This window comes from Strix uralensis, chromosome 1 (genome assembly GCF_047716275.1).
Source record: "Strix uralensis isolate ZFMK-TIS-50842 chromosome 1, bStrUra1, whole genome shotgun sequence".
Lineage (NCBI taxonomy): Eukaryota > Metazoa > Chordata > Aves > Strigiformes > Strigidae > Strix > Strix uralensis.
Genome location: NC_133972.1, coordinates 145,034,212 through 145,051,002, shown reverse-complemented (window position 1 = coordinate 145,051,002; position 16,791 = coordinate 145,034,212). Strand labels below are relative to the sequence as shown.

Here is a 16,791-nt window from a genome sequence, read left to right as displayed (position 1 = left end):
ACCTGAAAACAGAAAACAAGTGATACTGTTCTGATGTCTCATATTTTTGAGGATCTGTTTGATTAGATACACAGAAACCAGCATGAGATATTAAACTAAACTCCAACAGCTAAAAAGGTGATTACTAGAGTGTCTGTCCACTCTTGTATTACAAGCATATGTATCAAAGAGTAGCAAGGTTTTCTACTAAGTTCTTGTTATTTTCAATCATTGCTCAGCATTAGAAATAAAACCAGAAATCATTTTTTTATGTAAGTCAATTTATTGGTTCTCTGAAGACACAAAAGCTGTTATTTCAAGTGCAGGCTCCAATAACAAGAGATTAAAACATCACAGTCAATGGCCTTTAAGTAGAAAAGACTCAAACTCTTGTCTCGGTTACTTGTGTTGACATTTTCTCAACACCAAGATCACTGCATATGAATATGAGAAATTTTACATGTAAGACATAGTACAGTAGAAAAAAATGTTGCTAATGAGTTTTCTGTAGAAACATTTTTATGTGTTGAGAAGATGTACAGATTCAGGAGTTTAAAGATCTAACAGACTCTTAAATCAGTACCATTGCAAGTGCTGCACTCGTAATACCTAAAGCTGATCTTCTGATAAGATTAAGCCAATGCCAAAACATTTGTAAACAGGATTCCATCAATATTTTAGTTTCTGCTGACATGAACCTGGTTTTTAAAATGAAACTGTTTTATACTAAGCAAAATACACTTCTAATAAACTGAAACGCTAATTCTCAACGGGAATTCAGCGATTCTTCGAACATTTCTAAATGAATACGAAGGATCAAACTCTGCCCTCAGTTTCATTCCTGAATTCTCACTGAATTGTGCTGGTAATAACAGCAGAATTTGTCCAATGTTGCCCATTCATTACTTCCCTGTTGGAGCACCATTTTTCTAGTAAAGGTGAAAAGTGAAATAGTGAAGGAGAACTGGGAAATGCCTGTTCTAGCCATTTGTAACCCTGCTTTTTTCAGACTTGGACATATCCCTCATAAATGTTGCCGTGAACATGTTTGTGGCAACATCAAGAACACCACCCTCTGCCACCTACTGATGAGTTAGAGGAATATGAAGAATCCAGAAGATTCATTTGCAGGAAGCTTTACACACCACCTTCGACCGTCCAGTCTCCTGTATGTACAATACTGAATAATCACCCTGATGGTGAATATAATGTAGCAGATCTTTACTCACATAGTCTGCATGTGGGTTCAACCTAGATGGTACTTGTGTTATGCTGTTTAGGAAGCATGCTGAAATGATAAAGTTTACATGATGAAGGACAGGGAAAGATGATTTAGAATTTCTGTCTGCCAGTTGAGTCCTTGCTCGGATCTTATGTGTGAGGCGATGTGTCTCCCCAGAAAGTAACAGAGCTAAACAGACTCCACTTAAAGTCTCTAACTATACAGAGTCACAATAAACAAACAGGTGACTTAACATGGATTTTTCAGTGGTGGGGCAGACAAATGACACATATGAGTCATCCACAAAGACCCTCTCCATATTCAACAAAATCTATAATGGGTGAAATCATTAATATGCAGACTCACATGTCAAAAACAAAAAACCAGGCACAGCATCAAAACTAAAAATCCATCATCCTGGGAGGTAACAGCAGAAGAAAGGCACTTCCCTCTCAGCATTACTAAAGCTGCTACACTAAATAGGCAACATGATACCAGCAGCACTCTACAGCTGGATGGGTGAAGTAACAGCAGCAGTAATAGAAGAAAAGATCAATGGGCAACAGCAGGACATGGCAAAGACAGCAAATGCTGAAATGACAGCAAGGTATCTTTTCTTCTTCACGCACAGAAGCTTAGTATGCCTGACTGTATCCTCAGAATACTAATCTAATCTTGGATAACAAACTATGAACAAGAGTTCATAGGAGAAGAACGTCCTTCTCAAGAGAGAGAAGGAAAAATCTGTTATGTTAAACTTACTCTTTGGATGTTTGCACTGGAGGTGGGATATCTGAGGAAGATCACTACTAGAGATGCTGTAGGAGCAGGCATTTTACCTCCCGTTCATGTACTGTTAACCCACTGTTATTTCTGCTTTCCTGAACTACTGGTTCATTTTTCTGCCTTTACTACATTTCCTTTGAAATTATTTTTAAATACTAAAACTGAGCCCATTTTTCTTCCAAGACCACATGGCAGAGAAGTGACACCATCACAAATGCTGAGGCATTTGTGGTCAAGAATCATGTACATCTTACATTCCTTATTAAGGTTAGTATTTGCATACAGTATTTTTTCTGCTTTCAAAATCAGATTCAGTTTTACCACTCAGAATTTCAAGCTGAGAAACAGAGATCTGGATCCAGAGGAAAAGCAGTAGACAGCAAAAACTAACTACACTTTGGGATGCAGGGATTTTCTCACTCAGGTTCAGCAGAGTGGGACTTGAGACTTCACTTGAATGATGATCTCACTACCCTGCCCTTCACAGGCTGAAGTGGGCGCCAGTTATCAACCAGTGGGTTCACAGGTTCATTCTCACCGTTCTTGGAAAGGCTACGAAGCTTTGCCATCTGAAAGGAAGAAAAATTACAGTGTACATGTGAATTCACCTGGAAGCAGTGTGGACCTTGATGCCTAGAGCAAACTCTGAGACAGAAAAGGAATTTTCATATATGACAAGCATACTGGTAGAGCTTATTGGTAGAGATCACTGCAGCCCAACAGCTAGCACTGTTTCTGTGGATCTTCACACTCTTCATCCATAGAACAATGCATCACCTGACCCTTGCCTGGGTTTCTTTTGGATTTTTCCCTGACCCACACTCACAATGTGGAAAAGGAGTAGGGTCCTCCTGTGACCCTGCTGGAGCTGGACTGCAGTCAAATCACTTGTGAAAATGTGGCTATCCATGAAGGAGGGTGCACATCTAAGTCTAGGCAAGGCGGTCTGATCGAAAAAGCGGGTCTGCAGAAGTTCGTATTTTGTTCTGTAAGGCAGAGAAATGTATGCCAACTGGATGACTAAGTTCAATCATGAATTCAGCACTCAGCTCTTGTTCTCCAAATTAATTTAAATTCAGTGTTGCTTTGTTAATTGTTACCCTTTCATCAGAATGCAGAACAAATATGTTCTGAAACCAGCCAAATCAGTAAAAAGGCTATAGCCTGACTTGTACTGCTGAAGCAGAGAACAGTATAAATAACCAAAAGTTTTAACACAAGAACTGAACAGAAGGTCATCTTATTCAGACAGGCTCTCTATTCTTTTTCCCGTGTAAATGCACATTTGAGCTATATGAATACAATTAGTAGATTAATTTGTATTAACATTCAGGTTTGAAGGTTCTAGCTAGTATGATCCTTCTGACAGCTTTTTGGAAGTCAAGATCTGGACCAGCCATTTCTTAAACTGGGAAAACAGCTAAATGTTAGTCTTCACTGGCCACTCAATGCTGAAGAGCAGACAGTGAACCAAAGCTGCTGTGACGGCTGAATTTTGTGACTTCAGGATCCCAAGAACACTCCTGCTGAAGCTATTCCAGGAGGTGTCTAGGAAGAGAGCCTGATTCTCAAGGTCAGTTTACAGGCCATTTCGACTATCCATTCTGCAGGCAATTTCTCACAGTCCTCAGCTAAAGTTTTCCTTATCAAAAAATGCAAGGTAACACAGGGCTTGCAAATCATCACACTGACCTACTGAGACACTGTTAAGAACTGGTAAAGGAGTAGCAGAACTAGCTGGAATTTACCTGGTCTGGGCTGACTTCAATCGGCTCCCTCAAGAGAATCCAGGTGATGCACTCCTCACAGGGGGGTGTAGTGAATGAACCATGGTAGGTCCAGTAGTCCCGAGATTTGGGGAAAAGAATTGAAGGATCAAAGTGTTGAAAAGGAGCCTCTTTCCCCTTAGAGAAACAAAAAATAATTCTCTGCAGTAACTCTAGGGATATGCATCTTAAAAAGACATCAGTATCTATGTTATTAAAGAGGAAGTAATTAAATATCAAGACTCATTCAAGAGATCAATCTCCTTTTCTTCCTGTCAAGCATTTGCCCTGCAATTAATAATAACTGACATTTTGGTTCCATTAATACATTAAAAGAAATTACAAACTCAGTTGTGTGGGACCAAAGCAAACTCACTGTTAAATTCTTCTATTCTGGAATTATCAAAATTTTACTTTATTTTAGGTCACTTGGGATAAAATTTAAAGGCTGTGGCACTGCAGGTACTGGTACCCTTTTTATCCAATAGAACAGTTGCCAGGCATTTATCCCAGATTTGTTAGAGTCTTCTCCTGTATCTGAAGCAATTTAAATCCGCATCTCTCTCCTCCCAATATTGTGCTCTAATTACACTGTCATGGTGACACTCTCAATCTTTTCGCTGGCACTACTACACTTAATGTAAAAAATTAAAATATTTCCTGGAAGAATACTGGATCTTGAATGTCTTACAACTAAAGGTGATTATCACCAGAGAAGGGAGAACAGCAGATACCAGACAACATTTCCTGAGAAGCTTTCCTCTTCCACTGAATAGGATACTCAGGAGAGTATCTCCACAGGACTGTGATGAGACTCCTATGTCCCCTCAGGGTGACAAGGACTCTACTGGTGACCATTTCTCTACTGGTATTTAGGATGCCATTCTGGAAAGCAACATCTATTACTCCTAATTCCTTCTCCTATCACAGAGCATCTTCTGCTGGGAAGCATCTGGGAACAAAGTATTACCCTGCAAAGAGCAATTGGAGGAGCTGAAGTCTTTTCCATATATCCTTGCACAAAATACAGGTAGAAAGAATAATATCAAGACTCCAAATATATCTTCCTGACAAAATTATTCTGCAAGTTCAATATGTGTTTGCAAGTAACTTCACCAATAAAACTCTGCTTTTTCAGTAAATACAGTACGGTGTCCAAGTCCGCTGCCTGTAATGCATCAGAGCAATTGGAACTGCATGTGTGATAAATACATCAGTGATACCATCCATTAATCTTTCCTGAAAAATAAGTAATCTTGGTAAAATGAATGTGATGATATGAGATAAAATACAAGATGAGGTTGTTTGCATATGCACCTATCTTTCTCTGCCTTTCTTCAACTGTTGCTTTTTTCAGAACCACTACAGAGAATACCTGTATGTAGGAAATGAGACTTCTATTTTTTTGCTGTTAGAAGTCATAAAATCTCCAGTTAGGCAGTCTCATATAGAATGTATTGGAGTGGATATCACTGCCATCTTGTCATCATTGTATGACAGTGTTTCTTAGGGTGATTGATCAACTTTTTATTAACTGTGGCAAAGCTCTTCTGCATGTGAATGGCCAAAAAATGATACAGGGATTATGAGAGAAAGCTGAATCTGTATCAGACAAATATCATTGATACAGAAGTGGGAGCAATGGGTAGGGCGAAAAAAATGACCTTCAGTTCCCTTAGCAGAAAGAACTGAATTGTATCTGAAGACTAAGAAAAGGTTGAAAAAATAAAATTAATATGACTCTGAGTGAGAACAGATCTCAGCCTCAAACCCACACACCAATGGCAGTACGTATGTACATAAATGAAATGCAAGAAGTTTGCTACATTTGGAAGAAAATGCCTACAAAATTTGTAAAATTCAGTCCTGGGGATCTGGTGGTATGTTCAATGTCAAATAAAAAAGGGACTTTTAGCATCATTAGAATCATAAAGCTTATCATGAAGTAGAATTGCTAAAGTATACCTAGAGGCTAGGTTTATGTTAAGTAACAACAGATGCAGCATCACAATTTTCTGCAAAGAAATCCCTTCTGCAGTTGTATCTATGTTAATAGGTGCAGACTTGGGTCATAGATCATTAGTTAAACTGGAAAACAGTTTAGAATAGGTTTGCAATGCTATTTGTACTAGTATCATAGGAAGACAGAACTTAGGATTGGTACAGAAACTACCGTGTAATTCCTTTTATAAATTAATTCAGTTCTGTCTTAAAACTAATAAAGTTTTTAATTTCCCTTACACTGACTGGGAGCTTGCTCCATCATTCCTGCTAGTTTCTTCTCATTTCAGGCTAACTAAATTTCTGACTGAATTATACACAGCTGGCCACTGCTGTCCTCAATTTCAAAAAGCTTTTAATTTCTTCTTGATATTTGCACACTATCATAATTTTACAGAGAAGTATCAATAAGACTATCAATTGTGCATGCAAGGATTGATACAAAATCCTCTACAAGAAGAATACTTACAGAAGTAAGGAATTATATGTTTACTTAATAAAAGAAAGTGTCCTACTCCACAGTCCAGTGTTATCCCCTCTGGTGCTACTGTTAGGTATCAGAATGATGCCAAAAAGAGTGAATCTGAACTTCTTATTTCTGCTTCTGCTGCTTTTCAACTACATTGTATCACAAAAATAGTTTTGATACCTTGGTCTTAATGTTGTCAATTCCTTGAAGAATTCTCTTAATCTCTGGCTTGGGAGTTTTTCCAACCTGTAATGCAAAGCACAAGTATGGTATTTTTTCATCATGTTCCACAGTATTTGAAAGAAATTCAGTACATCCCATCTGTCAAGTTAGGCAGCAGTACTCTCAGAGCATCTGGTACACACTGATACAAAATTATGCATGTTAAAAGAACATCTGGAATAGCAGACTCAAGTAACTGGCTTTGCAACTAAAATATGGATTGAAAGACTACAAGGCAACTCTCACTTTCTGAGGAACAAACTGTGCACTTGGACAACGTCATCTACACCCTCGAAGGCCCAGCCCTTGGCCCCTGGTTTGAAAGCAACCCACAACCACTGCGAGACGTATGAGCACTCGGCAAACCGCTGACAGCCTGAAGAGCTGGAGTTCCTGCAAACACTTCCAACATTTTGCAGCATATATGCAGTCAGATGAGACTTGATATAAGACATATGATGAGATTCATGTCATGACCTCCTCAAGCTATGGGGTCACTTTATTGCTTATGTTCATGATGTTCAGCACTTCCAAAAGCTTTGACATGGCTCTGCATCCCAGAAGAATAAAAGATGGTATGCATAAGATGTACTGTTATTGCCAAGTCTTGTTCCGAAGTAGATTAAATTCAGTTCTTCAGGAGATAATTCAATCTTTGTTTTACCAATATCCAAAAACCTAGTCATGGAACACGACAAACCCAGAGCAAAAGAATGGCTCCTATGTCAAAGAGCAAGAAGGAAATTGGGAAAGAGGGCCAGAGAAGATATAGTGATACTACTTACTTTTCTAGACCTTTTAGCTGACCTTAGCATGGTTAATAAGAAAATAATGCTATACTTTTTAAATTGTATTTTACAAGATAAAGCTTTAGCCTAAAAGAGACCAGAAGAAATGACAAAGGGGGAATAACTGAAGGACATAGTCAGAGGGGAGAATCTAGACAGGTGCTGACCTTCAGTTTAAACTAACCACAAGAAAAAGGTCAGGCTGGCTCACAGTGTAACAGGACTAAAATTACATTTGATCTAGCCTGTCCAGGGACACTGTGGCAAAATTAATTACATCCACTTGCTACTGCTTGTACAAACGCAGCTTACTCATGATAAAACTATAAAAGGAGAGCTATTCTTTGACACTGTGTTCAAACTGAAATACCCACCTGCAGGTAAAACGACAGTCACATAGCTGGAGTTTGCATAATTACATTGTCTGCCTGTTAGTGTTTCTTAGTGTCCTAGACCACATGCAGATTTGATACTATGATTGCTTTCTTTCTGTTTATAAAAAAATCAATTGGAAAATATTGGTGCAGTATTATTTTGTTATGAAGGCGCTGTATTTCAAGGTTAAAATGTTCAGTGAACTTCTTTTACCATCAATTCTTTTTGGAGTAGGTTCGTTGAACTCCTTTTGATTCCCAGCTTATGTGGGGATCAGCAAGAGACCAAGGAAGGGAATCAGTCAACATAACCTTGCTGACAGGCAGATACAATACCTGCTAGCAGACAAAGGGCAGGAGGAAACACTCTTCCTATGCAGACTGTCCTCCTCACTCAGTACACACCACAGCAAAGAGCTGGTCAGCCACCAGGGACAAAGTTAGCAAGTGTCCCAGGCTTGAAGTTGTGTGTCTCTTGTTCAATACCACCCATGATATGTGCCACTGGTGTCACGAATGGTGTCAGAAGTCGGCTCTGAACGGGTTAGTGCATGGAATCTGGAGGGCCCAAGGACATGTGTGACTTCAGTCTGTGCATCGCTTTGTATGTTTTCCTGTAAAATGATACAGTGCAGGGAAAAACGATGGGAACTTTTTTCCCTGGCACTACAGAAAGATGAAAAATACAGAAAATTAAAGACTGAGTATTTGCCACTTACTTTCAGAAAAATGCCCACAACAGCCACTCCATCAGGTTGTTTCAAAGCTCCAGCAAAATTACCATGTTTTGGATTCCAGTGTACCATATGTAACTAAAAACCAATGAAACCTCAGTTATAAATGCAAGAAATTGACAACAGCACAATCTTACAAACTTTTACATTAAGAAAAGTTTCCAGTACACAGTAAGTAAAAGAATGAACATGAAAAAGAAAACTGTACGTAAGTATTTCCTATTCCTGTTCCCATGTGTCCATATGCTCAGACTTTCTATAAAGCATCACTTTGTTGAAGCATAAAAGAAAGAAAATGGAGTTTACCACACAATGCATTTAAAAATTAATCAGAAAATTCAACTATAAACCATTTAACCCAAGCACGTGACATGCACACATGCAGTGCATAAAACGCCTACTAACATGCACTTCAACTCAAAGTAGATTTTTAGATCTTCATGTTATGCAGATAACTGCTCAAGGATTTACACTGGGTTGTATGTAGCACGTACGTTATTGTTTTCTATCTCACTACTCCCGGCACACTGTATTGGAAAGGAGTGGAGATAGTAACCTGACATTTCTTTCTCATTTCCACTTCCAACAATGCTGTATTTTCAGGATATATTTCAAGTTTTTACATCTCCTTCCAGAAAATCTCTGGCTCCTGCATATAGCTACAAATGCTGCAATCAGCAGTATAGAATCTCAAAATAAGTAGTGTCTGGAATATAGCACCACACAAAAAAACCCCAGGAGTCTGGTGCGTATTTTGAATGCAAATTTTTTACATTTTTTTAAGCATAGTAACAATTATTTAAAATAGCAACAAATTCATTTGCCCTGAATATAAATATAAATTAATGCATTGCTCTGTTTCTTTTCTCTTGAGGCTATCATTCCTAAGGTGGAGCAGCCATACATCTTTGGTTGCATTCTGCAAAATTTCACATATTCCAGGCTTTCTTTTCCTGTCAATAAATATCTGAGTACTGCAAACAAAAGTAAAGTAAAAAGTCTGTGCTTGATCTAACCAAGAAATAGCTTGAGGAAGCAGAATTTTAGTTAGCCACAGAAAGTAGAACAGTAACACAGTTTGGCTGTGGCTAAGGAATGGGAAAAAAAACCAAAACAAAACAACACACCATCACTCACAGACATCTCTGCAATATTTGTGCACGCTGTCTCTGCAAAATATCTGCCTGAATTTTCTCCTATAATAAGTGGGCAGATCCTCTTCTGCATCTTGAGAGTATAGGTGGAAGGCAGGAAAACACTACTGCAGGCTATTTGTGGGCATAGGCATATATCTTGAGCCTATTCTCAAATAAGATGGAGGAAGGAGGTAACATTTGCTAGTAATTCACTAGCATCAATAGTGAATTCATTTACATTTATTACCTGAAGAAATCTTCAGGGCCTAGAGCAGCCACGAATTTTAGCAAATTTGGACAACAATAGTGCAGTAGTTTACTTTAAAAAAAACCTCCAACATCTGTTTACCACAGTTCCTGAAAATAAACACACAGATTTTAAAGCACAGATGTTCAGAAACTAGAAGATACTCTTTACCACTCTAAATCAGTTTTAAGACAGATCTAATTTTGAATGTCAGTTTATCAAGTGTGCTTTTAGAGAGCTTTTCTATACATTAGTAATGCTTTCTGAAACTTAGTAATTCAAGCTATACCAGAAACAGCTAAAAGCCAAAAAACAGCAAAAAACAGAGCTCAGTTCTTATCTCAAAATAACAAATCACTTAATCTCAAATATTTTTAAAACATTTTAAAGTATCAGCAAAACCTCTTTCTTGAAGAAGCAAATTCCACGTTAGTATATACTTGCAAAGACACATTTGTTGGCAGATGCAACTCATCCCACTGCACGCTGACGAGTATTCACAAGTTTCATCGACAGATTTTAGGAGAAATAAACATAAATACTTGCAAAAGGGAGAATGGTTAATCTGTTCAGATGCACAATCAGTCAAATTCCAGTTAGTACTGAATACTACTATTAAAAATAGGTCCTACCTCTGCTGCATATTTCACCCCATCTATAACATGCTCAGAGCCATGGTCGTCAGAGGAACCCCAATGCAAGTGAAGCTGACGCAGCCTGTAGGCTCCCGTGAGCGGCCCACCTCTCAGCACTGCAATTGATAATCTACATCAACGCTAGCCTACAAAACGCTGACATACACGTTTACTGAACAGGGACCTGTTTTTTAAAAGTGTGGAGTACCTCTTGTAAATCCAGGTGATTGCAGTGGGGGTCACAACACTCACCAGTTTACAAGATTGGGGCTGAATTCTGTCATCACTCAAGGGAGAGTCCTGTTTGATGTGAAAACTGTGGAAGCTGTGAGTCAAGCCCAGATTCAAACCCCAGAACCCCAACAAGTCCCGTTTCTCTTGGCAAGTGGACATACTATAGTTCCTGATGTGAAGAGAGAAGGAAGGTATTCACAGCTGATTCTTGTCAAGAAAATGGTCTGTTGTGAAATGGCTGGGGATAGGACTGTGAAATTGACCCAAAGGTACTTTGAAGCGTACCCCTAGTCCATGACTGGCATACCTTTCACAGTTCAGACATCTGAACAGTGGTTACAGCATAGTTTGCTGCTTCTAAAAAAAAAATTATCTATTTCTTGAAAGTGAGGAAAGAGAAAAGAGTTTAGGTCAAATGAGTTAGAAAGCGTTCCTGAGCAAGCAAAAGCTATAGTCCACATTTAACATTGCCACCAGTGAAACAAATTAAGAAGCTATTATTTCTGATGTTAGCCAAATAATGCTGACCATGCATCAGTCTGACAGTTTACATCAATTCTGACTTTCAAAACATCACACTGCTCTTTCAGTTTGGCGATTCTTTTGAACAGGGACTGCTTAGAGGGTAAGCTCTCAAATACATTTTTCATTCATTACCTAAGGCAGGAATGAGACGTGTTTCCTTACACAGAAAGCTGATAATGCAGTTTACAACTGCAGTGCCAGAAGAACTTGTTTAAATAGCATTCAAGTTTGAACTTCTACCAATAGCTTTGAAGTTCAAAGTTAACACTGAAATAATATTTAAATCCTCTTGTGCCCAATGGTCTCAAATTAATTCTTGATATCATATGTGTTGGAAAACCTACACAGAGCAAGAGGTTTTACTTTGCAGTTTCTCTTTTTAGCAGGTAAGTGACACAGCCATTGCGGGGGTGGGGATGGGGGGCTGAAACAAAGCACTGTGTTGAGTTTTAGGCATGCAGGTCTTCTTGAGTTTGTTCATACAGAAATAAATCATCATAACTAAATCAATACAGTATTGAGTAAGTCTTCTGTAGAAGCCTTCAATGGAAAATATATCACATAATAATAGTAATAATAGTAATAATATCATCATTATTATTATTATTGTTATTGTTTCTCTTTTCAATGTAGGAAAAATAAGGCATAGACTCTAAGGCCCAAATCTTCACAAGTATTTGCTTGCCATTTCACAGTGAAATCAATGGGAGGCAGCAACTTTCAGGAATTGAATTTATGTGATCTACCTACATCTACAAGCTAAATCAGTATGAGAGTTGGAAACTCATTTAGCGGTTGTTTCTGTAAGTGGCCCTTTCCAGAGCTCAAATACTGTGAAGCTCTTGGGAGACAGCACTTCATAATGGTATGCAGATCTCTCTAGCATAAATCTTTTTAACATTCAAAATTTTCCACGTGATTCAATCAAAAAAAGGCTATCTTCAAGCTAGATTTCTTTTTCTAGTTTAAATCAGGCCTGTGACTACTACTTATCCTCAGCTGTTCCCACCACAGAAACCAACAAATTAAGGTTATGTTTATGAAATGCTTCCTCATGTGTTTTTTCAGAGCTGTCAAACATTGTTTTTGATTCCAATCAGACACATCTCTATGAAACGCTTGAACCCTGAACTACTGTCCAACAGCCTGCAGAAAGTTAGTAACAGCAGCAGGGAATATACACACTGAGTGTCCAGAGGAACAACAGAGATGATAGGGAGGGGAGAGTTGGGGAGGGAATGGCGGGAAGATGATTCAGAGGAAGGGCTGCGCAGACCAAGGGCTGCACTCTGCCAGGCCAAATCAGGGTCCTTCTCCAACAGTTCCCTGGGCAGACAGGTTCTTGAGCAGCCTCTGTCTAAACATTTCAGCCTTTAGGAAACTGGAAAGAGAGCAGAACCACCATGTGAAAAGGTTTATAATGAATTTACTTCCCATGCTTTGAGCCATGGCATTGATTTTATGCAGTGCTTTTGGAAGAGCATTCCATGTTTTAACAAAAGTGCTATTTATGGTTTGTCTGAGGCCACTGTGTAGAAACTGTGTTAATAAATACTAAAGCACCACACAAATACATAACAAAGAGATGCTCCCTGTCCTAAATAGCTTAGATTCCATCTGCAAGATCTGGAACAGTAACAGGTAGCTGTAATGATAAATAAAGGAGTCCAAGGAAACAATGAGCTCATCAAGATAAACAAGAGAGATGGTGATCTTTCAATATAGTGCAGATATATTCCATTAATTATATAGCTTACTAAGAACAAAATCTGAATACAAATGCCATCAAAGCAGATGTAGAAAAATACAATGGAAAGTAACCGTGTTTTCCATTAATTAGACTGGTTCCTTCTTGATAAAGGACGGATCATTATTGCATGGTCTTGAGATGTATTATACAGTCTGGAGATGTATTATACACATTCTAGGGTACTGTGAATTTATTATTTATTTTGGCTGTTGTTGCCTGTCTGCATTCAGAGCTACACACTCATATAGCTCTGGAATCAAGTTTTGATCAATTTAACTTGGCGATTAGAGACTGCTCTCTCAATTAAATAACAAAGCCATTTCATAGATTTCCAGAAGCTATGAAATGTTATTTTCATAAATGCTATTTTCACAGCTTTTTCGGGGTATGAGGCTCTTAAGACATCCTGTACTGACAGAAGAAATCAAGATCACAGTTGGTGGAAACACATGAGTTGTGTGTTTTTGAAGCGCCTCAGAGCGTGCACTAAACCCCCCCGGATGACAGTCTCTCACCTTACGCAACAGCTGAGGATGCGGTGTCCGCCTTGAAGGAGGTGACTTGGGGAGGCAAAGTCCACCTTCCGGATGAGTCTGTATTTCAGGGGTGCCCCTGCAGCTACTGCCTCTCTGTCCCACCTATAGTGGACCTAAACACGGCTGGATCCACCAGAATAAACTCTGGGACCACGTACCATTTTTTACGTACCCAAAAGATTTTTCTCTGCCCGCCTCCGTAGGCCAGGTACCGCAGGATGCGTTTTGATTCCCAGCACTTTGCAAACCTCAATTCCTAAGAACCCCCAAAAGCCAAACCAAAAACCAACCTGATCGATCAAAGGTGTCATCGAAGACAACTCGGCAGGTGCGCCCATTGTTCAGGATGGTTTTCGCTGCCCCGGGATCATAACTGGCGTGCCAAGGGCCGAGAGAACTGTCATGCTGCACGTCTTTGCTGTTGATCTCAATGGGCGACTGCTTGTCTCCCTTGGCCATGGGGTAGTTTTCATGCCAGTGGTCGGGTCCTGGGGGAAAGGCAAGGAAATGTCGCCCCGGCTCAGCCCCGGCCCGCCCGGCGGCCCCGCGCCCCCACTCACCATTGTCGCTGTCGTAGCCCCACACGGACTGGGCCATGGTGCCGCTGTCCGCGCCCCGTCCCGTCCCGTCGCTCACCCCCCGCGGCTGCCCAGCGGCGCTCTGCCCCCTCCCTCCTACCCTCCTACCCCGGGGGGCTTTTTATAGACCACCGCGGCTTCGCGTCCTCCCCTGAGGGGTGGGCAGGGGGAGGGCGGCGGCGGGAGGCTGCGGGGCGGGCCGGGGTGGGGGGCGGCGGGGAGCGGGGGGGCGGGGAGAGCCGTGTTCTCTGCCCGGAGGAGGCAGCGGGATGCCGGCGGGGCGCAGCGGATCCCTCCATCCCGCTCCCGCAGGGCACGCCTCAGCCCGCCCTGCCCCGGGCCTGGGGAGGAGGCGGCGGCGCCGCCCCGAGGGTCCCAGCAGAGCGGGCGGGCAGGGGCTGGTGCCGAACCCGCGGCAGAAACGGCGGGAGCGCCCCGCAGCCTCCGCGGAGGGGCCGCGGAGCCAGGCTGGGGCGGAGGAGCGGCTGCGCGGAGAGCTGCCCCGCTGCACAGGCGCCCTGCGGCGCGATCCCCAGCCCGGCGCGGCCGGCGCGGTTTCCCCCGCCTGCAGGCGACGTGGCGGGCGCGGAGCCACCCGGCTGATTTTGAGCGAGCTCCCAGGGCGGGTGAGCTTCAGCGCTGTGGCTTCACGGCTCCCACAAATACTCCCATTTAACCCCTCTGCAAGACGCCACATCTGCCTGGAAGGATATCTCATAGCCTGCAAACCCTTGCCATTATGCAAAGCTGGCCTCTGCCAGCCCCAGATGAGGCCATTCCTGGCTATTCGGTCAAATTTGTGTTTGACGTCCTGTCGAATCTCCTTCATTCAGGGAGCTTTACACCAAATGTGTTTCTCATATTAGGCAACTTAGCCATCAATATTTCGATCATGAAAACAGCTGTTTTTCGGATGATGGAGAGTTAGTGATCAGTATGGTTGTGTTAGTTGGCTTTGTCTCTACATCTATGTTGAATACTCAAAGCTTTTTTTTTCAAATGCCAGCTTTGCGGCAGTCTCCCATGGCTTTGTCAGTCCATGTTATTACTGCTGCAACTATATCTACCTCGAGCTAAATACTACCTCAAACTTCATACCTCAAGGTAAATAATATCCCAAATTAAATATTTGGGAGTCAGCCAAGAAGCATCACGAACCATGGAGATTTCCAGCATCGTTGCAATGAACTTGCTCAAATGCTCCTTGTACCCATCAGCACTGGAAAGTAGCATGGAAATAAATCTGTGGCTTTGAGAGGTTGTAAACCCTTTTTATTGATGAGGTACAGGGAAAAGGTCGAGAAGCTGCCACATACAGAGCCTAAGATTAATATGGTCGTATTTCATGTCCCAAAACCAGCTGGAAGATAAAGGTTCCTCTTCTAGTTTACCTATATAGCTAGACTGTAGCTAACTAAACATGGACTTAGGGAAACTACAATGATTTTCTTAAACTTGTTTAGTACATTCTTCTTGCTCTGAAGTTAATCATAAGTAGACCTCCCCCCCTTGAGAGAAAGGTAGGACAAGGTCTCTCTCTTAGGAATGTGCTCATTATCAAATTGTCCTTCAAATAATGTGGTTCCTCATATTTTCCTTAGGCAGAATTCAATTCAGGAACAACTAGGATGTGATTTAGGTACAATGGTATGGAAAATAACATCTTTCCACTTTCAAAAGAGAACTCTGAAACAAAAGAAAATACAATCTTTTACTCTGTCATCAATCAAATGGATAATGTCACATTTGTTGTGAGGACAGGCATGTAAAATTGACACCTGTTGCAATTTTAATTCAGAAAGCTTAGACATTAATCCTTCTGAAATGGTTTCTACCTCATCTTCCTAGAGAGAAACATTTGTGAGCTCATGAAATTCTAACTGGAGCAGCTCATTTTCTGTCTGTATAAACAGACAGCTTTAGTGGGCTTATTTATTGAAGGTTCAGAGAGACTTAATCAACTTCATATATACAAGGAATGCTTATTGAAGCCATTTATGGAGGTAAGGGACGTGATTTGTATTACACAGAAAAAGGCGCAAGTCAGTTCTTTCCCTTAGTATTTCAATTCATTCCTCTACATGAGAATTTATACAATCTTCTCTATTAAGGAGCCCCATTCCTACAGCAAAAGTCTTCATATTTTAGCTTTCCAATGAGCTGGCCCTTTTGCACCCAGAGGAGCAGCTCTTTGTCAGCTTCTGCAGGTCGCGGCTTCTAGGCACTGACTTACACATAAGTGACAAATGCTAGGATCAACAGCGTGGGTACTTGGAGTCGGCCCCAGGCACTGAGTCATTATCACAGCATCTCACTGACTTCGTGGTGGTGGTATTCTTTTCCTGTTGCTTCCATCATCAAAGGTAGAGCACAAAGAAAATGTAGCAGCTTTATCTGCATTAAGAGATAATCACAATAAAATTACTTTTGTAGCCCGTAGGACCTACCTTCACATTTATCCTTTTCTTCTGATATTGGCTCAGAAATTCATTATCATCTAACTTGCATAACATTGCTTTCTGTAGGAAGTAAACAATTCTGTCATGGAAAAGGCCACAGTTTTAGACATTTAAGAAGACCAGTGTTACCTAGTGCATTCACAGCTGTATTGCAGTGATTTCTTTCTATTTTCTAAACCTTTGACATGTTTAGAAAGCCAATAGCCATCTGAAATAGCAAAGGTGAGAGCATGACAAGATCAACCTATACCATTCATGAAAAACTTCAGGATTTCTGTGAGCTCAGCTGCAGTATCTTCACCCACAGTACTGCGGTATGTCACTAATAAAAGCATCTTCGCAATATCTTC

At 40.8% G+C, this 16,791-nt stretch overlaps 1 protein-coding gene across 2 annotated transcripts; it reads right to left on the bottom strand.

Moving 5' to 3' along the window:
* Positions 1 to 242: 242 nt before the first annotated feature.
* Positions 243 to 14,084, bottom strand: LOC141949849 (carbonic anhydrase 3-like). 2 transcript variants are annotated; one of them, XM_074883923.1, is made up of 7 exons: positions 13,965 to 14,084; positions 13,695 to 13,892; positions 10,357 to 10,475; positions 8,327 to 8,419; positions 6,404 to 6,469; positions 3,736 to 3,891; positions 243 to 2,556 (listed from the first exon to the last, which is right to left on the bottom strand). In XM_074883923.1, exons 1-7 carry the CDS (start codon positions 13,999 to 14,001, stop codon positions 2,437 to 2,439), a joined length of 789 nt encoding a protein of 262 aa, XP_074740024.1. In that variant the 5' UTR covers positions 14,002 to 14,084; the 3' UTR covers positions 243 to 2,436. The 2 variants fall into 2 exon arrangements, with proteins under 2 accessions (XP_074740024.1, XP_074740033.1); XM_074883932.1 differs by lacking the exon at positions 243 to 2,556 and adding an exon at positions 2,870 to 2,973.
* Positions 14,085 to 16,791: the final 2,707 nt, after the last annotated feature.

Excerpts from the sequence above, each read along its gene's own strand:
- LOC141949849 (XM_074883923.1), bottom strand. The coding sequence starts at position 14,001 with ATGGCCCAGTCCGTGTGGGGCTACGACAGCGACAATG. Across the intron at positions 6,470-8,326 it reads TTGTGGGCATTTTTCTGAAA|GTTGGAAAAACTCCCAAGCC; the intron begins GTAAGTGGCAAA and ends TTTGCATTACAG. Across the intron at positions 3,892-6,403 it reads TTGACAACATTAAGACCAAG|GGGAAAGAGGCTCCTTTTCA; the intron begins GTATCAAAACTA and ends TGTTTCTCTAAG.